This window comes from Euprymna scolopes, chromosome 12 (genome assembly GCF_053919585.1).
Source record: "Euprymna scolopes isolate OS-2025 chromosome 12, ASM5391958v1, whole genome shotgun sequence".
NCBI lineage: Eukaryota > Metazoa > Mollusca > Cephalopoda > Sepiida > Sepiolidae > Euprymna > Euprymna scolopes.
The window spans coordinates 30,947,342-30,972,549 of NC_136493.1; the positions used below are offsets into that span (position 1 = coordinate 30,947,342).

Here is a 25,208-nt window from a genome sequence, read left to right on the forward strand (position 1 = left end):
TGTGGAGCAGTCTCCTGGGTGGTCCTTTAAATATGAGTTCAGGAGATTTCACATTGTTGAATCTAAGTGATGATGATGATGATGATGATGGTAAAAAGAATAAATGTTTTCTTAATAGATAATCAAAATGACCTATAAACCATTATAATCCTGCACCCAGAAGTCAGTCTGATTTACCAAGCTTATAAAGGCTCCTAGCCCATGCCCTTACTGAGACTATACCTGTAACAACGTTGAAGAATTAATGTTACTAAAAAGACTTTGTGATTTCTTTTGTTGTTTGCCTGTCGTTGTGAAATTAATTCTTCCCTAGATCGATGTTTCAAGATGCAGCAGACGACAACGATGCACCTGCCTGTGAAAGAGGACCTCCTCCTCAACGTCCAACAACAGACGACCAGCCGAAGTACCCTTGTGGTAGTGTTACCGACCAGCCATCATGAGAGCAGAACTGCCACATGAACTTAGGGTTATGCACGAGTTGCGTGTTCAAGTAGAAAATCGAGGAGCTCCAGCAACCAGCGAACGTCTGGCATAGATATTAAGGCCCTAACCACAAGACGAAGAAAAGATGAAGACAAAAATAAAAACTGGACGATCAAGCCACGACAGGGAGTTATGAATAAGTCTTTGCCAGTTTAAAGACTTTTAATTTACAAGATGTAGAAGAGTTAAACGTTCTGAAAAGTTTTGAGGAAGATTAAAAGTCGTTGGAAACTTGAAGAGTCCAGATGCAAAGTCTATTGAATTTTATTTTACTTTATTTTCAAAAATGTAGCCCTGAGCCGTCGGGAGTGGGGTTACCTTTAAGGTGCGGCCCAACTCTGCTCCCAGCAACGGGCGACCCAGCCCATAGGGTTATAATATAAGGTGAATTTTGGACAGGCACAGTTTTTTTTTTAATTAGAGGGCCATTGAAGCACAAGAAGGAACAGGTGCTAATCTAATGGCAAGAATTAGAAGTGGATGGATTAAGTTCAGACCATTATCACTCTTGACCAAAGGAAGAGTCTATCAGGCATGTATACACACGGTGCAAAAGTGAAAACTTAGTAGTGAGGGTTGAGGACATGCGTTGCATGGAGAGAAATAATATGAGAATGATATATGTAATATGAATCTTAAAGATGAACTTAGATCTGATAACCTCAGAAGATTAAATTTGGATATTATAGGAAGATGTGCATAGAACAGGAGACTTTGATGGTATGGTCACATTGAAAGTATGGATGAGAGTTCTTGGGTTAGTAGATGTAGAAGAGTTGAGATGGTATGTTCACTTTTCATGGGAAAGTTAAAAAAAAAAAAAACATGCCAGGAAATGATAAGAATGAACTTAGGAGAAAGAGGGATAAATAAAGACCTGGTTAGAGATAAGTTAGTTTGGAAGTCAATTTCTAAAAGCTGTCCAACACATGCCAGCATGTTAAATGTAAGAACAGTTTTAAGGACTCACCCGAATGCTTCATGATTTCCCGGACAGGTCATATAGGGTAGATATGCTGCGAGAGGTTCTATTTGTCGCATGAATTCATCACCGGTCTGGCCACCATTCTGTTAAAATAAAACAAGGAACCGTACCAATATATATTCGCAAGATTAATTTTATATTCTAGATTGTGGTTCCAAAAATATAATTTGCATATGAGAGGAGTGGTTGCGATAAGAAGGATGAATGGTGTCGGAGAAAGTGTTGCGTATTTGGCAGCAAAGAGAACAAGCCAAACATGTGGAATCCCCTTCCACAAGTGAAAAATTTACTTTCACCATGACTAATGTTTGTGCAAAATTTCCAAAAAAAATCCATGGTTATTGAGAAAAGTGCAAACAAATGAACAGAGGGACAATTTGGGGGCAATTTTACCCCTATGATGGCCTCTAGGGAGGGGCAACCAGAGTTCTACCGGAAAATCTGTTCCGGTAAAAATTTACTTTTACCATGACTAATGTTTATGCAAAATTTCAAAAAAATCCTAGGTGTGGTTATTGATAAAAGTGTGAACAGACGAATGGACGAACAAGAATAAATTACTAGGTCCAATCCTTCCTTTGTTAGGGGACCAACAAGTTGAAGTTAAGACATCGAGTTAATAACGCGAACGTCATTAGAGTGCTGTCAGTGTTCTTTTTTCTTTCTTTTTTTTTTTTTTTCCCTGTTTAGACTTTAAGTTATTTTCGGCAAGAAGCATAAAGTTAATGCAACCGTGTTGCGAATCAAACTAATTGAGAGGTAGAATAGTCATGTTATGGAGAAGATAAAATTATGATTCGAGAGTGGACTCTTTGAAAATTGGGGTTGTCAGATTATGGAGAGGACTTATTAACAATTCGAGTCAAACTTTGTTTATTTTATTTATTTTTTTGTGTTTGTAAGTCAACAACAATATGGAGGGCTAGTTATGTCTCAGTGAAGAGAACATGAAGTCGTGCTAATAATGGAAATGTCCTGGGAATGTTTTCAATTCCTTTTTTGTTTCTTTTTAAACTATAGAGACATAGAAAGAAAGGAGGAAGAGAGAGCGGAAGATTATATTTCTGAATTTTTGAGGTGAGAATTGATCATTCGTATTATTCTTTAGGTGTATCTTGTCAAACTCGGTAATCTTTCTGTCAAGTTCATGAAACCATATGGAATTCCAAACGGAACCATTTATTTAATCCACGGGGATAGTAGTTCTAAATAATTCACAATTGTATTTTTATGTGCCGTCCGCATTAAGGATACAACCTTCAACCTCCAGAAGAGTGTAAATTAGAACTGAATTTTACAAAACATTTTATCCACTATGCCATGAGTCCTTGTGCAGGCGACACTCAAAAATACAATTGTGGATTACTTAGTATTTCTACTCAGTCATGGCTGACAGAATGAGAGCATGCTACCCCTGTGGATTAAATAAGGGGTTTTGTTCAAAATTCTGTGCAGATTCCTAAGTTCGACAGAAAGATTCTCAAGTTCGACAAGATACACCTGAAGAAGGTTGGAAGTTACAATGACCTAAACGTTGTGAAAATGACACTCAAGATGAGAACAGTCTTTATCTGAGAGTACATCTTTCAAACTCCTTTGTCTAACGTTCACAGGAAACATGAGTTGGAACAATTACATTGAAGGCATTGCCAGGGCCGCTGCAAGAAAGGTAGGCTCTCTCTACCTTGCTAGACAACTACTAACACCCGAAAGTATCCTGTACCTCTATAAGGCCACCATTCGCCCATGTATGGAGTATTGCTGTCACATCTGGGCTGGTGCATCTGCTACTAGTCTCTCGCTCCTTGACAAGGTTCAAAAGAGAGTCGCAAACCTGATAGGTCCTGAACTGGCATCTAAGCTTCAGCCTCTGTCCCATCGACGAAATGTTGCATCCCTCTGCCTTTTCTACAAGTATTTTAGTGGTGAATGCTCTGACGAACTGCAATCACTTGTGCCCCCACGACGTGAGCACCCTCGACAAACCCGACAGGCTGCTAAATCCCACTCCCACACAGTAGAGATCCCTAGATGTAAAAGATCTTTCTACTCCAATAGTTTCTTCCCCAGAAGCGCTAGACTTTGGAATTCCATTTGCTTCCCCAACAGTTCTGACGTGCAGAAGTTCAAGTGTAACGTGAACCGACATCTTGCTGCCCAAATCCCTACATAGTACCCCAGTAGCTGTTGCCCCTGATAGTAGCCCCCTACACCAAAGTGGCAATTTGCCTTGTTTGGGGTGAAAATGTAATAAAAAAAAATAAAAAAAGCATGAAAGGGGAAGATGTTAGGTACATTATGAGGTAAAAATATATTCTGAATCTTTTGACTTTAATTTTCACAAAAATCAAAAAATTTTAGAATACATTGTGATGTCATGATAGAATCTTTCTTTTTAACTTATTTACATCATTTTACTCCTCTCACCACTTCTCTTATCATTCTCCCCTTTATTTACATTATTTGCCCTTCCTCCCACCATCTAAAATATTCAATTAAAGTGTGCAGTGACAAGCAAACAAGCAAGCATAATAAAAAAAATAGCAGTTTTAGTTTGAATGACTATCTTTTCAAAAAACTCAGTTTTAACCGAGTACTTAACGCATAGTTTTTTAAAAGTTATGATTAAACTGAGCATTTAATGATTCTTTTTTTCAAAGTGTTTAATTATAATTGAGCAGTTAATGACTTTGCTTTTAAAAAAGATAAATTTTAACAGAGTAATTAATATATAAATAAAATATACTTAATATATAAACAAAATATACTTTATATATCTGTTATATATATAAAAAAGTGAACGTGTGTGTGTGTGTGTACATTTTCCTATGCAATAACTCTGTCAATTTTCAGTCTACAGACTCGAAATTTGATATACATGGTAGTGAGATTTGGGAAAATCTTTGTAATGCATTTTCGGCCAGAAATTTAGCTGTTAAGGGGTCAAAGTTCAACGATTTGACCTTTGAGAATTCTACCAAACTCCTCCGCCATAAACACTTGAAATTTTAGATATAGGTTCCTTGGACATGGATCTAACTTAATAACTTGATTTGAACCCAAAACAATAAATATTAAGGGGGTCATAATAGGGGTCAAAGTTAAAAAAATTGACCGCTTTTTTTCTTTTTTTTTCCCCAACATACACCTCCAAACACCCGAGCAACGCCGGGCTAAAATGCAAGTAAACAAAAAAATGAAGATTTAATTGGATATTTTTTGAAAACTTAATCTTAAACCGAGTAATAATAATGATTCATTTCTTGAATCTAAAAATTAACTATTCAATGAATTTTTAGGAGAGGTAATTTTTTTTGCCTTCCTCATAAATTATAGTAAAGAACAAGGCACAAAAGAAACACAAACTTCTTTTTAACAGTAACAATGAGGAATATTTTATTTGTAGCAGGAACCGGCAGGTCAGATTATGAAAAAGGAAGAAGGAAAAGTTCTTTTGAGGTCGTTCTCAGTCAGTCAGCACTGTGTCATCCCCAGCTAATAGCAGTTGTCTTCAGGTGGAGGCAATCAATGCTATAGCGAGATGTCTCGTAGACAGGGGACGAGAGAGGATAGGTGTTGTTGCGCTGAAGGTCCGATTCTGACTGACTGGTTTTTCCCTCAAGACTTTTTAGGATTGGTTGTTTTTGTTTTACGGCATATCAACCTTTTTCAGGTTATTTAATGCCGAATGTAGTTATTTTGAGGAATGATTTTTAATGGAGTATATTTTTTTTTTTAAGTCAGATTCTATTGAACCCATAGTTGGGACCCTAACAGGTACTACCACCCCGGGTCAGAGTGGACCTGGGAGCAATGGCAATTAAAGGGTGGTTCCACACTCCTTAAGGCCCGCAAGGTGGGGCCTTACCATCGGATATAGTTTTAGGTCATATCCAGAACTGTGACTTTTTAGGAAGCAAATGAATCAATGCGCCCTGTTGGCTGATAGATCAGCTGTGGCCGAAGAACTCAGGGGGAGGGGGCATTGATTCACCAGAGAAAGTAGTTCTGTGACAGCTACAAATTCTTAAGTAGAAGATTAAACTGAGTACTCAATTCACTTTCTATGTTTAGCTTAACTTTAAGTACTTCATGAATGCTAAAATAAAAGCTAAGATTCAGTTAAAAACTTAGTATTTAAATAATTTTTAAGAAAAGCTAAGAATGTTTAAGAAATGTTTTTTTAATGGTAAGATGTAGCCGAGTATTTTTTTTTAATTAAGATTTTTAGGTTTAAACTTAATTGGGCTAAATGAATACTTAAAAAACAATGATTTCACCGAGTAATTAATGAATCAACTTAAAAAGCTACGATATTACTGAGTACTTAGTTAATACTCATTTTAAAAATAAGATTTAGCTGAATATTTAATGAAGATTGAGTATTTAAAGCAAAGATTTAATTGAACACTTAATGAATACTTAAATATAGTTAATGTAATATTCTTATATTTTTGAAAGGAAAACAAAATTAATAAAGCATGAACAGTGATTAATTGCATGCCGGGATAAAGAATGATTTTTACTTACATCTTGCATGTCATAAGCAAAATCACCTGAAAAGTAACAAATAGGTTGACTTAAATATGTAGAAATGTTTTTGAGATAAAGCTGCTATTAGTTACATTATTGTGTTCCGAACTATTATTCTCATCGTACTTGCAACATATAAAGTATAGTCAAGCCTACACCTATTTCTTTTACTTGAATAGCTTTGTTAACAAAAAAGTACAAACTTAAAACTGTTCAGTCATATAATAAGGCAAGTATTGGTACGTTTTGTTAAAAAAAATTTTTTTTAATTCTTATTTTCAATTAACAGTTTGATGGCTGAAGACACGAGATGGTTGGGATTGACAAATTAAGATACGAGTAATTTAAAAGTGTTGCTATATTGAATGAAAAACGTTTAACTTTGTCAAGGTAAAAGTATGTAGAAAAGAATAAAAAAGAAAAAGGAGGAGAAAAAGAAAGAGAAAGGAAGATGAAAAAGAAAGAGAAAGGAGAAAAAGAAAGAAAAGAGAAAAAAAAGAAAAATAAGCAGAGGAGAGGAGAAAGAGGAGGCAGAGGAGAGGGGAAAGAGAAGGAGGCAGAGGAGAGGGGAAAGAGAAGGGGGCAGAGGAGATGGGAAAGAGAAGGAGGCAGAGGAGAGGGGAAAGAGAAGGAGGCAGAGGAGAGGGGAAAGAGAAGGAGGCAGAGGAGAGGGGGAAGAAGGAGGCAGAGGAGAGGGAGAAGAAGGAGGCAGAGGAGAGGGAGAAGAAGGAGGCAGAGGAGAGGGAGAAGAAGGAGGCAGAGGAGAGGGGAAAGAAGGAGGCAGAGGAGAGGGGAAAGAAGGAGGCAGAGGAGAGGGGAAAGAAGGAGGCAGAGGAGAGGGGAAAGAAGGAGGCAGAGGAGAGGGGAAAGAAGGAGGCAGAGGAGAGGGGAAAGAAGGAGGCAGAAGAGAGGGGGAAGAAGGAGGCAGAGGAGAGGGAGAAGAAGGAGACAGAGGAGAGGGAGAAGAAGGAGGCAGAGGAGAGGGAGAAGAAGGAGGCAGAGGAGAGGGGAAAGAAGGAGGCAGAGGAGAGGGGGAAGAAGGAGGCAGAGGAGAGGGGAAAGAAGGAGGCAGAGGAGAGGGGAAAGAGAAGGAGGCAGAGGAGAGGGGGAAGAAGGAGGCAGAGGAGAGGGAGAAGAAGGAGGCAGAGGAGAGGGAGAAGAAGGAGGCAGAGGAGAGGGAGAAGAAGGAGGCAGAGGAGAGGGAGAAGAAGGAGGCAGAGGAGAGGGAGAAGAAGGAGGCAGAGGAGAGGGAGAAGAAGGAGGCAGAGGAGAGGGAGAAGAAGGAGGCAGAGGAGAGGGGAAAGAAGGAGGCAGAGGAGAGGGGAAAGAAGGAGGCAGAAGAGAGGGGGAAGAGGAAGGAGAAGAAGATTTGAGCTCGTCAGTGAACCATCTCCTAATCTTATGACATCATTAAGTCAAGCCTAGAAGAAAAAAAACAGACAGTATTCAATAATTATGAAATCTGATGTTACATACTAGTGTTGGAATCGGAAATCAAAAAGAAATTCAAATTTTTTAGAGTATTTGAATCAGTATTGAAATAAAAAAAATTCTGTTTATTTTCCAATGACAAAAGCAATTGTTTATTTGTTGTTTTGTTTAAAACTTCATTTTCCATTGCTGGTACTAATGAAAAAAAAAAAAACCTGACAAATATATATTGTTTGTAAACTACCAATAAAATTAAAATCCATGCATCACCTCTCAAGTGTATTTTTATGTTTGCGAAAATATATGCATATGTTACATGTTTTTTTACAGTCATTTGAAAAATAAGGTAAAAAATAATTTTTTTTCCACAACATATACATAATGCATCAAGCAGACATTATCAGTATGATGTATCACAGGGTAGAATGATAAATTTGTCACCCTAAAGAAAACACTACAGCTTTATTTTAAAACTTTTATTGAAAAAAATAAATTCAGGTAACTTGATTATGTAGTAGAGTTGACATCTATTCAATGTAGCCACCTTCATCCTCAATCACTGTTTCGATACGGGTCCAAAACTAGGAGCATGCTTTTTCCATAAGCGCCGGCAGAAGCTCGGCGAATACTCGGCAGATGGTGGCAATCATGCTGTCTTTGGTGTTGTGGGAGGTCATGTTGGTGATGTTCTCAATGTATGGCCAAATGAAATAGTCCAGCGGGTTCAGGACTTGTGGACTGGTGCTGAGTACTGCTGCCACACCCAGAGTCTGCTAGTGGCCACCTGATTGCACGAGGGGATCACTACACTCTTGAGCACATCTAGGTACACTTTGGTGTTAACTTTCAAGCCAACTTCAAAGATGTGAGGTGGCATGATGTGGCCCGCATTTGAAATCACACCAAAGACGATAACCGTGGCAGGAAACTTCATTGAGCTGTGCCCTCAAGCGTTGAACCCTCTGAATTTGCATTTTGAGGGTGCTGACAAGTCTTGTAAATTATGTTTTTGTTTTTATTTCAGTTTTATTCAGTTCGGTAGTTCGATTTTTACATAAACACGAGCTATGTGACTTTCAGACACTGTCTGTCAATTGTACCAAGAATTCTAACCAGAAAGATGTCAGAGAAACCAATGTCAACACTAGATTCATCTGATTCAGATGAAATAATGATAATGATGATTGTTGCAATATTTTTTGATAAACAAGGGTATGATCACTGAAAGTTGGAAGATTCTATTTATAGACACTGGTAATAGGAACTGATGAATCAAATGGAGCCACGTTCTGCAACCAATCAGAAACCAGAATTGCTCCATAAAAAAATTGAATCTTTTAGCATTCCAGCACATAATTTTTTTGTGCCAACACGAGAAGGATCTTTTGCTCTTTGGCTGCAAAATTATAAACTGTCCAGGACCTGTGAAGAACAGTTATCCACTAGAAATTTTTCATCCTCAGGACTTGTACAGAATAGCTATCCAAGTTAAACTCTTCTGAAATTAAACATGACTTTCAATTCAAGAATGATGATGTGTTATATTGTCGGATAATAGTTGTCTAATGTTTTTGTAATGTCTATATCATTTCTGGTCACACTTTTGTCAAACGCATGCGAAATTATATACACACTGTTTGTTCGAATAATAGCAGACAAACGTCAACATAAACAACTTGGCTTTATTTACAAAATTGACAGACAGTGGTAAAGCGACAAAGTGGTCGGCATGGAGGTGATGGTGTGGTGCAGAGTCGGAGCGGTATAGAAATGTCTTCACTGCTTGATTGTTCCGACTGTGTGTGTCTCTCTCTCTCTTTCACTGTATTGTTCTTATATTTACATTACATAAATTTATTCTTATATTTACATTACATAAATCTGAATTTGAATGTTTCTTTTGCGTTTTTAGCAATTCCAATCCAGGTTAAAATGTAGGACATCCCATTGTTTTGTCTTTTTAGGCCATTATCCATGACCCTAACTCTCAACCTGAATATTGGTTGACATCATTGCTCAGCAATCAGCGACCTCTGGTAATGCATGTGTGCACCTACATCCAATATTTCCCGATGTTGTCCATCACCTATCCAAAGATGATGAGAAGTGCTGTACTTACCTAAATGCAATATACCCCCCCCCTTGGTTACTCATGTAATAAGAAATAGATACTAAAGACATACTCTCTAATTTAATTGGGATCCAGCCCACCTTGGTATATAAGACCTGGCAATTATGATGATGATGGTGATGATGAAGGGGTTCACTTACCTACATGAAGAATTGCATCATACATCCCTCTAACTGCCTCCTCTTGTAGACGCGGCAATGATTGAGCATTTATATTTCCCATGTCACCGAACACAGCAAATCGAGGAGCCCAGTTGATGTCATCTGGCATCGTATGGAATGAGAATATTGCACTCCATCCCCAGCGGCTGCCACAATGATAAACTAAAAACAAAACAAAAAAAAGTGGAGGGGATAAAAATGGAAGGTACTTTTTAATGGCAGACAAATTAGAAATGAATTTTTGCTAAAAATGCAGAGGAAATAATGGTGGAGAAATCATACACAAACAAATAAACAAAACAAATGACTTATACCAAATGCAGTAGAATTTAATCATCTACCCGCCTGTATACTTTTAATGTACTGAAACTGTTTTTAAATTTGAATTTTTTAAATTTTATTTTGTTCAAAGCGAACTTTACAACACACAAAGAAAAAAAGAAACGGCCATCCCTCACTTAACTGCTAGAGGAAGGGGTCAGGATATTAAAAATAAAATGGCTTACTCTCCCACTTACTATAAATCTGAGAGTCTAGTTCCCACCCAGACTTAGGATCAATAGTTACTAGGCAGCCATCTTTTTTTGTTTTTCGGATGTCATAAAGACAACTTAAAACAATAAAGTTGAAAACAAAACTTAAAAACAGGTCGGTAGTATTAAGATTAGTTTTACCCTATGAAAAAGTTCAATCCTCACATGTGAGAATACGGTAACAAATCAAGGCTAAGCTCTGAACAGAAATATGGCGATAGTTGATTTGCAAAAAAGAACACGACAAGCGCGTACAATATTTAAAGCAATTTTACTGAATGAACAAATGGATGATACAAAAAAAAGTTAATTGTACAGAAAAGATAATTTGTATAATTTATGAAAAACGTGCTTCACAAGAACTTATCTCGGGGTTGAAAGTTTGAATATAGGTGGCATGTGTGCATGTCTTAATTCGGGCTCTTTTCGTATCAGACTTGGTTGCAATCCGGCAAAAATTCTGATGATGATGGCTAACTTGCAAATCTTGTCTTGGATTTGTCACAAATCATCTTCAGTTCAAGTCGATAATGGTTGGAAGGGGACTAGGTTTCAATGACTGCCATCTTGGCCATGTGTCACCGAACCTCAGCCGCGTTCTGCTGCAGTATCTAAAAAAGGCCAAAAAAGAGGAAAAGCACACTAATGCAAGGGTTTTTATAAGCCACCTCACGTGACCCCTAAAGCAGCAGGGACCAGAAACCCTGCCAGTTAATGGGTCAATTTTCAACTAACTACAATACGGCCATTTCAAGTCCAACGTAAACAAGTTCTTGATGAGCGGTCTCCTTAAGTAATCCAATTTACCAAATTTACACTACTAACGATTACTACGATATTGTTCCATTCACTACCATACACCCATTAACCCTTATCCTCAAGTGGCCTCCTGGCCTTGAGAATTAATGACTCCTTTGTAAAGAAAAAGAAAGTAGGGAGAGCATAAAATCTAGGTTATTAAATTCTACTGCATTTGGTATAAGTTATTTGTTGGTTTTATTAACAATTTCTTGACTGTTAACTATTCTGCATTTCTCCTGAATTCTCTCATCACATGATGCACTTCCTTTCAATAACGGAATAATAAATGGATGAATTAAAGTTTAAAACATTTACAAAATTTTATTTTCCTTAAACACAAATACGACTTAACAATCAAAAAGTGTTGTAGACATGAGGTGAAAGGGTGAACGGAAAGGTTAGTAGAGTTATGACTTCAGTTCATGAGAAAGAAAGTTGATACATGGGCAGACATGACGGTGATTGAATTCTTGGATGCTCGGTTAAGGATTTTTATCCTCGGACCCCTAAGTCAACAGAAATTAGACCATTCCTATAATGATCCGTTTCCTGTTGATTTTGCGGTGCGAGTTTAGTTCTGTGCAGTTCTAGGAGGTCCACCCTCCCAGGCCTTGCCTTCTCTCTTTGAGAAGTGCTTAGTTTATTGCTAATTACCTGAGGCGTTCTTACCAGAGAATGCTGATGAGGTTGCCCAGGCACTTTTTACAGGTCAGAGTGCCCCTTCTTTGGGGCACGGACTTCTCAATCACAGTTCTAACCCTGGTGTCGAAGTTCTTGCAGTGGGAGAGAACTAAAAACCCTTACTCAATTTCAGCGACAACGTTCAAAAGACAAGATGTGTTAAATATGGTATAACAAATTTGTAATTTAAAAGGCAATGCGTTTAACAAATTGACTCTTTGTCTCCGTCCTTCTCTTTCCGTTTAAAAGATGGTTATGATTATGATTAGCTAATGATGCTGCAATTATTTGTGACCCGATTGGCAGTGTGACTCAATAAATTCATTTGTCTTCTCAGTCTTGGTGTTGTTGAATTAATTATCTTTCTGGCTATAAGAAAGTTTTGACATTTTTTTTTTTTGTTTACACATCCTGTTATATTTTCAAAGGTGGGTAAAGTTAACTGGCTGATGCATAAATTAGTGGTTGGTTAGTTAATGCCACAGGAAATGTTGTAAACAGATCACAGAGTTAGGGTTAGGGTTAAAGTTAGGGTAAAAAGTTGGGATTAGGATTAGGACTGAGGGTTATAAGAAAAGTGATGGTTAGGGGTTAGGATTAGGGTTTGGGTTAGAGTGACAGTTAAGGTTACAAGTTAGTGTTAGGAGTAGTGTTTAGAGTTACGGTTAAAGTAAACGGTTGAGGTTAGGATTAAGGTGATGGTTATGAGAAAAATTAAGGTTAGTGGTTGCGTTAAGGGTAAGGGTGAGAGTTAAGGTTAGAGGTTGAGAGTGAGGAGTTGGGGTTAAGGTTTGTGGTTAGGAGTTAGGATGAAGGAGTTAGGGTTAGGGTTTAGAGTTAAGAGTTAAGGTTAAAGGGTTGGGGTTAGGATTAGGGGTGAAGGTTATGAGAAAATTTAGTAAAACTATATGAAAAAATTAACTTTTTGTACAAAGAAGTAAAAATGATGTCAGAAATAAGGGACAGAGAATTTTAGGAAAAATTTCTCACTCAGAGGAAGTCTTTAAGAGATGGGCCTACTTATTTTAGTAGCAAACAAATTAGAAATGGATGCTTCCAATAAATTAAAAAACAAAAAACTTAACAGTAACATAACAGATATAAATGTCAGTAGATTATTAAATTTACTGCATTTGGTATAAGTTATTTGTTCTTTTTTTGCTTAAGATTTTGCATTTCTACTGAATTCTTTCATCATTTGATGTAACTCCTTTCACAAATGGAATCATAAAAAAAATGAAGAAAATTCAAATTTAAAACATTTACAAAATTTCAATTTCTCTTAAACGCAAGTGTTGATAATTGAGATAATTTTAAGGAACCATTGCATATTACTTAGTAGTACCTATTTACTATGCCTCCCCACGGGACAGAGTTAGACACCAGGGTCGTTTTTTAACGTGGAGAAAAGGTACAAAAATAAAAATTGTCTCAGTCGTGAAGGATTTCTCCTCCACCGAAAGAGAACAAGAAATAGAAGTGCAGCATCTGAAGAACAGATGGTATTTATTTGCTCCCCCACCGAGCAAATTAGGCACAAGGCCGATTTTTAATGTGAGGAGTGAAGGGAGGGGGAAGGGAAAAAGGGGACCAGCTCCCGAGAGGTGGGAAATGGGAGCTGGTTAAAGGTCAGGCATGTGGGGTTGCCCCCACATCTGGTCTTTGCTAGTCATAGCTAGTCTATAGTTGCAGTATCTGCCGGAACAGATACTACACTTTGATCTTGTTTATATATTTTATTGAGAAAGAAAAAATTGAACATAAAAAACGTACAAAAAATTCAATTCAACAAAATTAGGCACAAGGCCCTACAAGAAATTGGGAGGGGGAGGGTACAGGGTCTTTTTGACTATGTAACAGATGAGACTTTGAAGTCTTACTCTTGACTGGCAACATTTACCAAAATACCTCAATCACTCTGTGGATCCTAATCTAACTAATAATGCACTTGATCTTGGCCAAAAGGCCAAGGATATTCTGGTAGATATGATGATGATTCAGCTGGTAGAATCATCACCTGCTTATGACATTTTCATACTTGATTTTATGTTAGATATTTAAGGTGGGTAAGTTAACTAATAGATATACAAGGGTCATTCCAAAAGTAAACCCTCTTATTTCTTTTTTAACTAAAAAAGTTGAAGAGTTATGAAAACAGAAGTGGTACCATTAAAATGAACAACATTTTGTACCCCAGAATTTATTTTTCTACATAGTCACCACCATTCTCAATGCACTTTTGCCAAAAATTCAATCACGCATTTCTACATCTGACGCACATCCATGACAAGTGTTGCTTTCTTAGAGTATCACGCTGTCAATATCTGCAACAGAGAGATGAAACTTTCAGATCACGAATGCATAAGTTCAGTCATCATGACAATGATTTCAAAATCTCTTCTGACTCCTCGGAATAAAGAAATAAGAGGCATTATTTTTTGGAATGCCCCTTGTAGTAACTAGTTTGTATATTGGTGGTTCATTTAGGAGACGGAAATCATTGTGGTCAAAGAAAAAGATCAGTACAAATCAGCAAATGTTTGATGAAAATATGATTTTTTAATAATATATTAAAAAATTCTGGTTTGACTAAAATTAAAACATCAAACAGGGAGAAGAATTAATGCAAAAATTGGAAAAGGTATTGTTGTAAATTATAATGGCTGAAATATTGTGCACTGGAAAAACAACCAATATGGTGGCAACAATAAAAAAAAAAAAAAATGTAATTTATCAATAATCTTTGTTTTCTTTATCTATGTATACTTTTGTACTTTTTTGGAGTCAAGTGTAAACATAATACCCGAGTTATATGCCCTTGAACGCTGACTCTCTGCCGAGTGAGGAGAAAAATAAAAAGGCAATGTTCATATCCTGTTGTTGTGCTAGATATATTGTTTTTCTTATCTCAATCATACACCAAGGACGGCATGTATCGGTAAAAACAAAAACAAACTTATCTTGATGAACAATAGATAAACTTAATTCAAATCAAACATTGGAAAAATTACTTCATCATTTAGCAACAAACTAAATCTATATTTTCTATATCTATACAAAGGTATGTTTAGATATCTGGATTTTTTTTTTTTTAAGTAATTTTCTTAGCATTTTGTTCTAACTCAGAATGAAGCATGTGACTGGATGATAGACATTCACCCGCGATCTCATACATTTCAACTCATAGGTCTTTTTAACATTCTAGCTGTCCCTTTAAGTGTAATTAATTGTGTGATCTTTTGTGCCCCAGAATTTATTTTTCTACATAGTCACCACCATTCTCAATGCATTTTTACCAGCAATGGATGATGGCTGAGCTTGGTTCAGCGGGTATATTTGCCAAGTAGTTTTCAAAATTCTTTGTCAGGAGTCTGGTTGCTCCTATAATTACTGAAATGGAGATCTTCCTAAGATTCCAATTTCTTTTCATGTCACTATTTCATTATTCCCCGCCTCCCCTCGACTATGTTAAACACATTCGCTGCTAACTACGAGTATTCTCGTATCCTGGCATTTACTTAACCTTGCCTGTTATGAATAAACTCGTAATAATGAAAATTTCTTTTCTTTTTCTTTTTATTATTACATTTTCACCCCAAACAAGGCAAATTGCCACTTTGGTGTAGGGGCCTACTATCAGGGGCAACAGCTACTGGGGTACTATGTAGGGAGTTGGGCAGCAAGATGTCGGTTCACATTACACTTGAACTTCTGCATGTCAGTACAGTTGGAGAAGCAGGAACCCGGAAGGGAATTCCAAAGTCTAGCGATTCTGGGGAAGAAACTACTGGAGTAGAAAGCTCTTTTACATCTAGGGATCTCTACTGTGTGGGGGTGGGATTTAGCTGCCTGTCTGGTTTGCCGATGGTGTTTACGTCGTGGGGGCACAAGTGCTTGCAGTTCGTCAGAGCATTCCCCATTAAAATACTTGTAGAACAGGCAGAGGGATGCAACATTTCGTCAATGGGGCAGAGGCTGAAGCTTAGATGACAGTTCAGGACCTATCAGATTGACGACTCTCTTTTGAACCTTGTCTAGGAGCGAGAGACTAGTAGCAGATGCACCAGCCCAAATATGACAACAATACTCCATACATGGGCGAATGGTGGCCTTATAGAAGTACAGGATACTTTCGGGTGTTAGTAGTTTTCTAGCACGGTAGAGAGAGCCTACCTTCCTTGCAGCGGTCCTGGCAATGCTTTCAATGTAATTGTTCCAACTCATGTTTCCTGTGAACGTTAGGCCAAGGAGTTTAAAAGATGTACTCTCAGATAAAGAGTCATTGGCCATTGCTATTGGTGGTAGAGAAGGTTTCTTGTAATTATTGAAGGAAACAAGTTTAGTCTTCTGGCATCTCAAAATAATACATATTGAATATTATGTTTACGAGTGATCTCGTATTTGGCCTCTGCCATGTATTATGTTTTTTTTTTTTCTCTAGCGAATATTTATATAAGTTATAAGTTGGATGATTCACTATAAATTAAAACTAATTTGATTTATTTTTATTACAAAAAGATATACAAACTGATAAAAACTGACGATTCCTTTAGTAAGTAGTAATTTCAAGTTATATTCATATGTATTACTTGTTAACTTTATTTTTTGGAAATTGCAGAAAAATAGTTTGGCAATGACAATAAATTGAATAGAGCGATAGCTGACAGCGAATGTGTTAACCCAACATCATTGGGGGACACTAACTTCTACTAAGGTTGCTACTTTCCCCTTCTTATCCCATATCACTATGTCAGGTTTTATAGCTCAATTTTATAGGTATGTAGCTGTAGGGATTGCATATTAACATAGTGGATGGTGTATGACTTATTTCCTACTGTTCTTTCTGGTAAACGTGTTCCCAGGACTTGCTGTTACGTTCGATATTCAACTTTTCACAGATGATCCAGTAGAGATATTTACACACTCCATTGTGCTGCATTGTTTAGTTGCCGTCATCCAGTAGTACCTTACAACTGGATGTTAGGTGGTTATTTTATCTCATGCCAACATGTCATTGCGTAAAAGCAAGATTTCAAATCTTAAGGAAAACAAGCAAATATTTGAGCTACAATGCTCTTTCGAAAATGACAAGACTTTTCAAAACTAAAATAATATCTGAAGACACATTCCAAACATGTGTAATAAACACAAAAAATGAAAAATAATAAAATAGTAAGCAATAGACAAAAGTTAAAAAATGAAAAAATAACTTTTGAGAGCACCATTTTTTAGATTCATTTCAATATATACATATATATATATACACACAGATAGAAAATGAATATGAAAAATATATAAATGTTTATATCTTTTCTGTATTTATTTCCTATTTGTTGATGTGTAGGAATACAAAAAGTCTTTAAAAAAACAAAAAAAAAACGTTTCTTTCAATAGCACATAATTTTTTTTACAGATGTTTTGGTCTTCTTCAATATGAAGGATTGTTTGGTTGTTTTTGTTTTACAGCATATCAACCCTTTTCAGGTTATTTAATGCCGAATCCAAAAATTTTGAAGAAAAAACTTTTTTAATAGAAGATATTTGTTGTTTTCACGTCAGTTTCTATTTAACCCATAGTTGGGACCCTAACAGGTACTACCACTCCGGGTCAGAGTGGACCTGGGAGCAATGGCAATTAAAGGGTAGCTCCACACTCTCCAAAGCCCACAAGCTGGTGCCTCACCACTGGATATAGTTTAAGGTCATATTCAGGACCCATTGAGGGACTTTTACCCTCTGCAGGGGGACAGTCGGCGTATTCTAATGCCCCACCGACAGGGTCATCAATATGAAGGAATAAATGTGGATACAACATGCAATTCGGACGTTTTAAAGTGATAAAAATAACACAAAGTGATCTAGGACCTTGCAGCATAATGGTTAACACACTTGACCATAATACATATGGTTTGAGAGTCAAATCCTAGAAACAGCTAAGCTATGCTGATAAGAGGTAGTACCTTGAAATGGGTGTTTGTAGATTACTGTTTATATATATATATAAAATAAATTCCACAGCCAAACAACGTTGCAGCCCACAAGAGCCATGACAGCCAACGAACCGGAAGTCCAAGACTCGAGTTTCGCCCTCATTTGGGCTCATCAGTTAGACACATCCGAACTCAGGATTCGAAACCCGAGCCTCTTGCATGCAAGGCAACCACTCTACCAACTGAGCAAACGCCCTGCACACAAGAATTTCTATTAACCAACACAGATCAAGCAAACCGCGCCGAAATCCGACTGTGAAATGAACCTACTTCGTCTCAACAAGGGACGCGGTCATCCAACCAGCTAATAACCCCAAGCCGATGTCTCACAAGTAGGAGTTTTAACTCGAAAGGACGATGCCAAAATATATATATATATATATATAACACGGACAAAAGTCCAACAACAATAAATGAATTTAAAAAAAAAAAAAAAATTACATTATTTCTTAACAACATAGACAAACGGTAAACAAAAACAAAACATTTTCATGTCCTTTTCAAGGTGAAATCTGCTAGTGATTTGAAAGCAAAATTAGAAAAAAATCCTTCTAGACTGAGGCAATTTTATTGCTTGTCTTAATCTAGAGGGTTTCGTTTTGGAGAGCTGGATTTTCTATCTAACTCTACCCCCATGGTGAGGCAAGTAGATACGGGTTAGCAATTCCATTAGGACTTGCTTCTTTGGACATTTATTACTATAGACAATAAACCAAAAACATTTATTGGTTGGATTTCTATCAGTATTTTGTTTTATTATTGAGTTGTGAGTATTTATCGAGACTCCAAAGATGACAGCCTTATGTCTGCCATCGTGTTGTCATTCTAACTTAGCAACTCGGCACTACTTGTGTAAAATGTTTTTGACTCCTAATGGGAGTATGAGACGAATGGATTCGCCAATCATTTTTATAACCACCGGCTGTGCTAAAAACCAATCAAAACGTTTCAAAATTATTATAAAAATTGTTGAATTTTGGATTCAATCAGTTCGCCGTTAACTACGCCACGGACCGCATTTGATTCTTGGCCGCTATCTTGCTTACTGATCTGAACTATGCCACCATCTTTGTTCAACACAATGTCTCAAAACTTAACAGGTTATGGGCCCAGCCACCGTCTTTTCTTTGATGGATCGGAATCTAAATTGAAATTGTGACAGGTAAAACGATTACCAACTACGTTATAAGGGCAGAAACAACCGCCAATGCCTTAAAACTCTCAGGTGAAATAATAAGCGATAACTTGTTGATATCAATGACCCTCAAGAGACTTCCAGCCGATTTTAAACCATTGACAACTGTTATAACTCAGAAAGACAAACCCATTGCGCAGTTACGAAGAGACTAATTGTATGTTCGTGGACAATAATAACTCCAGCAATATTATGAAGTTCAAAAATGCTTCTCGAAAGCAGACACCACCAAATTACGCACCTCACTGCAACGTCTCCAAAAATAATTTTCCCAAGAAAAAGAATAAAATTATCTGCTATAATTGTGGACGACCCAACCACAAAAGTTTCCAATGTCGATATAAACGCTCTAAAATGGACTCCGTAAAAAACGTTGAGAACTTTGAGGAAAAATATACATTTCTATTCACATGTAACTTTGACAATACCACAAACGGTAAAAACCTCCTTGTAGACTGTAGCGCTACAGCGCATGTTATCACCAAGGAATCTGATTTTATTGATTTTGATTCAAACTTTAATCCTCAAAGTCATTTTATCGAACTTGCCGACGGTAGTCAAATAAATGATATAGTCTTGAAAAGAGGTGATGCTAAAATATCACTAAAAAATAATAAAGGCGAAATCTGTAAGTGTATTCTAAAGAATGCTCTGTTCATACCTACATTTAAGCAAGACATATTTTCCATGCAGGCTACAATTAAAAAAGGCGCGAATATACAATTTGGCCAAAATACATCAAAATTGATATACCCCAATGGAACTGTATCTGACATTAAAGAAAATGGCCGACTATATTATTTAAAAAGTATGGTTCCCTCAAAAACTGCCTTTCACGACTTGGAAACCTGGCATAAAATTCTAGGACACTGCAATACAGCTGATATTAAAAAATTACCAAATGTAGTTGAAGGCATGAAAATAATACCTTCAGACGATCTCCCAAATTGTGATGTGTGTGCACAGGGGAAAATGACAAAAGATATAAGCCGAACGCCAGACTAAAAAGCTACGAAAATTCTCTCACTTGTGCATTGGGACTTAGCAGGTCCGATCAGCCCGATGGGGAGAAATAATCTAAGGTATGTTTTGAACTTTATACATGATTTTTCTGGCTTAATTATGGTTTATTTTCTAAAAAACAAATCCGACACTATCCTCGCCACTAAGAAATATTTAGCTGATGTTGCCCCGTACGGTTCAGTAAAATGTATTCGCTCAGACAATGGGACTGAATTTACTAGTAAAGACTTTGAACTTCTATTAATTAACCACCGTATTAAACACGAGAAATCACCGCCATATTCCCCGTTCCAAAATGGCACCACTAAAAGGGCATGGTGACCCGTTTTTGAGATAAGATGCTTACTTATCGAATCGAAATCAGCGCATAGTTTATGGACATACGCTTTAATGGCAGCAGCATATATCAGAAATAGATCGTTCAATAAGAGGCTAGGAAAAACGCTGTATGAAGCGTTTTGCAGTGTAAAACCTAAAATGAACAGAATGCATCTATTTGGTTCTGATTGTTTTGCATTTATAGAAAATACCAGTAAACTAAATACTAAAAGCGGAAAAAGTACTTTCGTAGGTTCCGATAGAAATAGTCCGGCATACTTAATTTACCTTACTAACTAACCAAATTAACCAACTAATACCTAACATAATGTTTCCAGTTTTTGTTACATATAAAAAAAAAATTTTTTTAAAGTCACTCGTTAAAACCTTTTTGTAAACTTCCTATTTGTCAAATAGTTCTTTTTTGTATCTTTTTTTTTTTTGGCAAACATTTGTTAAAAAACAAAACAAAAAAATGTATATTTGTGAATTTTTGTGCATATGTTTATATGTATTTGAAAAATGTTTATTTTTATATGTATCAAAAAAAAAAAAAAAAACAAACAAAAAAAAACTCAATGTCATAAAAAAAAGGCTTCTTTTTGCACACATTATACCAATATATTAATAATTCTTTTTGACCAAGGAGAATAAAGACAAATTCCCCCAAAACCAGAAAAAAAAAAAAAAAAAAAAAAAACAATTATTTTATTGGTTTATTTTTCTTTGTTCATTTATTTTTTTTTTATTTATTTTTTTTTCTTTCCTTTTCTCAAGTGAAACCAAAATTGAATCCGAAAGGATTTTTCCATTATATCAAAAAAGGGTGTGTGTAAAATGTTTTTGACTCCTAATGGGGGTATGAGACGAATGGATTCGCCAATCATTTTTATAACCAACGGCTGTGCTAAACAACCAATGAAAACGTTTAAAAATTATTATAAAAATTGTTGAATTTTGGATTCAATCAGTTCGCCGTTAACTACGTCACGGACCGCATTTGATTCTTGGCTGCCATCTTGGTTACTGAGCTGAACTACGCCGCCATCATTGTTCAACACAATGTCTCAAAACTTAACTTGTGCTTCAAATTAAGTAAACACTTTAAAATAAGTTAAAACACTAAAAACTTATCCAGGTAGGTAAAAGAAAGAAAAACTGATCTTGCCTTTGGTAACATTTATTTGTTATATATTTGTTTTTTGATCACTTTTTCGATTTGTTGTTTATAGTAATAAACGGTCATTTCTTTTTGCATAAAAAGAATATTCAAAGTTTATTTTTGTGCTAAAATGTTTTTTTCATCTATAATAAGAATTCACATGTCTTATATTTTATGAAATTTCTTTCTTCAACCAGCCCAGACAGAGGAACTAAAAATCAAAGAACTTAGGTAAAAATGTGGACTTCTCTCACACAGACATAAAAATCTTTAAATTAACTTATTCATTTATACCTCATGCTTGAATGTTGAACACCTGTGATGAAAGGAGATTTCTTGAAATATTACAATGCAGATCTTCCTCCCTGACCACGCTGCTGTATGTAAGAACACAATACATGTAATATACATAATTTCTTGTTGATTCTAAGGAGAGGTAGGACCTCAAAACATGCATGGCCATAGATTACTGTTTTTAAAAATAATAAAAAAATAAATAATACTATTTGTTTATGTCCAAATAAAATATGGGCGCTTTTCTAAGTAAGTTAACTGCATTATCGTTAAAAAAAATCAAAAAGAAATTTACATCTATATATATATAAAAGCGAAAATGTGTGTATGTATGTATGTGTGTTTGTATGTCTCGCAAAAACTTTCGACAAAGGCCACGGATTTTCGCCAAATAGGTATCATTTTAAAGTTCGAACCTTTGCCCAACAAATATTGAAAAATTGGCCCAAAACATTAATTCCTTCGCCCTGAACTCGGCCCTTTTCTACAAGGAGGGGTACCGAAAAAATCGTACCTTCATTTTCTTTCTTCCTGCTACAACGACTGTGATTAGAGTTGGGTTTCGCTTTTTTTTATACCGAAAACTGAATGTAACGCGTGCCGATGCAGGAAATGTGGAATAATTAACGTCAATAAAATTAAATAGACAGGCGAGCTCTGTGGTTAAGTGTGAGATAATATAATTTATAGATGATATAAAAAGTTTTAAGAAGTTGTGAAGCGAGCGAGCTCTTCTCTGAAAGAAACCTTTTGTGGACATCGTGGAAAAGCGTACATATATACATACATACATTTTCGTTTTTATATATATATATATATATATATATTTCATGATTCTTTTGGGGTGGTACAAAATACACATGAGTCTTCAATAACTGACTATCTCATTAAAAACCCATCATGTGCAGTGAACTTCAGTACTAACTCATTTTCAATTCAGAGTCGTGCTCACTCCACATTCCATCTGAAGATCTTGGAGACTATTAACGTTCGGTTGAGAAGGCCTTTTCTCTGTAAACAGAGGGAATATCTCTTAGGTTTGAGCATGATTAACCTCTAGGATCTTCAAAAATATAACGTTTTTTTATTTTAATCACTTCCCTGTTTTTTCTGTTTTTTTTTCCACCTTGAACAGAACGCAACCTAACCTAATTTTAATAATGTACATATTTTTTTATTTTTCCTTTTTAAATCCCTTGATACAGCTTTGAAAAAGCGAGGATGGCATCGGTCAGCTGACTCCCGTTTTTAAACGTGTTTTACATATTTTACTTTTAATCATTAATAACTAGCGGGACCTGTGGAAATTCCACAGGGGACTCATTCATATGTAATATATTGATGTTGGCATTCTGTAGATGTTCAGCTCTAATATTATTGTAGCTCTTTTGTTAAAACTGTAAAAGTATTTATCCAATACTTGTAGGGACGCCCGGCATAGCCAGGTCATAAAATACTCTTAAATATGATATTTTAATTCTTGCAGATTTCATATATTTTATTATAATGTTCTATCGATTTTTATATATTATAAAGTTGCGATTTCAAAAATAAAAAATATATCTATATGATTTGGGTGCATCAGCTTGAATTGAAACCGAATCCCAAACTTATGAATGCATAACTTTAGTTCTTTCAGCTATAATCAAAACTGAAACCAAAACTTAAGAATTCTTGATAAAATTATTTTTAAAAAATAGATTATTGGAGTGCCATTAGCTAAAATTGAAACCGAAACCAAAATTATGAAGAATTCTTAGTAAAATTATTTATAAAAATATGAAATGACTTTAGTGCCATCAGGTATAATAGAAACCAAAACCAAAACTTATGAAGAATTCTTGGTAAAATTATTTATGACAAGAAATGGAAGTACATAACAATTAAACGACCCGAATGTAAGTGTGACACACACGCCATCATATTAATATATAGATGAGTCTTCCCTTCGTGATTGCAATATATATATATATATATATATATATATAGTGAATCTCTCGATGGAGGCTACCTTTCTAGGGGAATTGCTCTTGACATACCAAAGTATGGCATAAAGGTTTACTTCATAAGATCTCCAGCTACGGTATAGCTGGAAATGTCTTCTCAATTATTAAATCATTTCTCTCTGATAGGTTCATAAGAGTAGTGGTTGATGGGCAGAATCAGAAGTTCTTAGTATTAATGCTGGAGTCCCTCAGGGGACCATTCTGGGCCCAACTCTCTTCCTGATCTATATTAATGATCTTCCAAATCACAACCTTACATCATTCGTCGACATCTATGCTGATGATACTATCTATAGTAGCACATCTAAGACCAAGTTTTTCTAATTCTCTCTCCTCTGATCTTGAGCAAGTGGTACAATGGGGAAAGAGGTGGCTTGTTACTTTTAATGCATCTAAAACCAAGCTTTTATCTTTACATCATCAACACCCTGATCCCCATCTGGCATCAATTGTAATGAATGGCTCTCGTCTTGGGAAGGCCTCATGTTTTGACAAGCTTCTGGGCTTGACCTTTACTCTTGATCTTATGGAACACATACATTAAATCTGTTGCCAAGGCTGCTGGAAAAATGGTGGGATCCTTTTATCGATCCAGTAGATATCTCACTGCTGATGCAATTCTCTATCTATATAAGAGCCAGATACGTCCAAGGATGGAGTATTATTGCCACATCTGGAAAGGAGCTACTAGAAAGGACTTATCCTGTCTTGATAGAGTTCAAAATAGACTTCGTAGCCTTGTGGGGGATGCCCTTTTCTCTTCCCTGCAACCTCTTTCTCACAGAAGAGATGTTGTGAGTTTGTCTCTGCTTTATCATCATTTTCATGGCTGTGCTTGGCTGAGCTCCATTCTATGGTCCCCCCTTGCCAAACTTTCACAAGAAACACCCGTCTAGCAAAAAACACTATCATTATTTTCCCCCCACTCTTTATCTGTGCCTAAACCTAAGCGTAGATTCCATGAACAAAGCTTCTTTCTTAGAACTGCACGCCTGTGGAATTGTCTTCTGTTTTTCTGCTTTCCAGCTGACTACAATATGGTTGTCTTCAAGTCTAACGTAAACAAGTTTTTGATGAGCCATTCCATATAAGTTAACAAATTTACCGAATCTCCACTACTAACGGTTACTATATTGTCCAATTTCTACTGTACACTCTTTAATCCTTATCCTCGAGTGACTTCTTGGCCTTGATAAGTGATGATGCCTATGTAAAAAAATTATATATATATAGTCTTATTTAAAGTATTCCGAATTTTACTGGGTTTATATAATTGAAAATTCAGTAATTGTTCATATACCAATAAGTTTTAAGTCAAAATGAGATGACTTAAACTGTAAGCTACAAAATTATCATATTTCATAATTTAGCATTCATATATTGTTTTAAAAAAATCAAGACGTCAAGAAATAGATTGATAGCAACAAATAGTGTATTTCATCGTTAGTTACAATTGTTTTAAGACTATTCGGACAAAT

The 25,208-nt window shown here is 36.0% G+C and overlaps 1 protein-coding gene across 1 annotated transcript in view; it reads right to left on the reverse strand.

Moving 5' to 3' along the window:
• The window catches only part of LOC145291232 (acid phosphatase type 7-like), an 82,049-nt gene that overhangs the window by 37,922 nt on the left and 18,919 nt on the right, over window positions 1-25,208 (reverse strand). The window contains exons 3-5 of the mRNA XM_080136829.1: window positions 9,707-9,889; window positions 6,002-6,027; window positions 1,457-1,554 (exon numbers count right to left, since the gene is read on the reverse strand). Of these exons, the coding sequence (XP_079992955.1) occupies window positions 1,457-1,554; window positions 6,002-6,027; window positions 9,707-9,889 (307 nt within the window). The remainder of the gene's footprint in view (window positions 1-1,456; window positions 1,555-6,001; window positions 6,028-9,706; window positions 9,890-25,208) is intronic.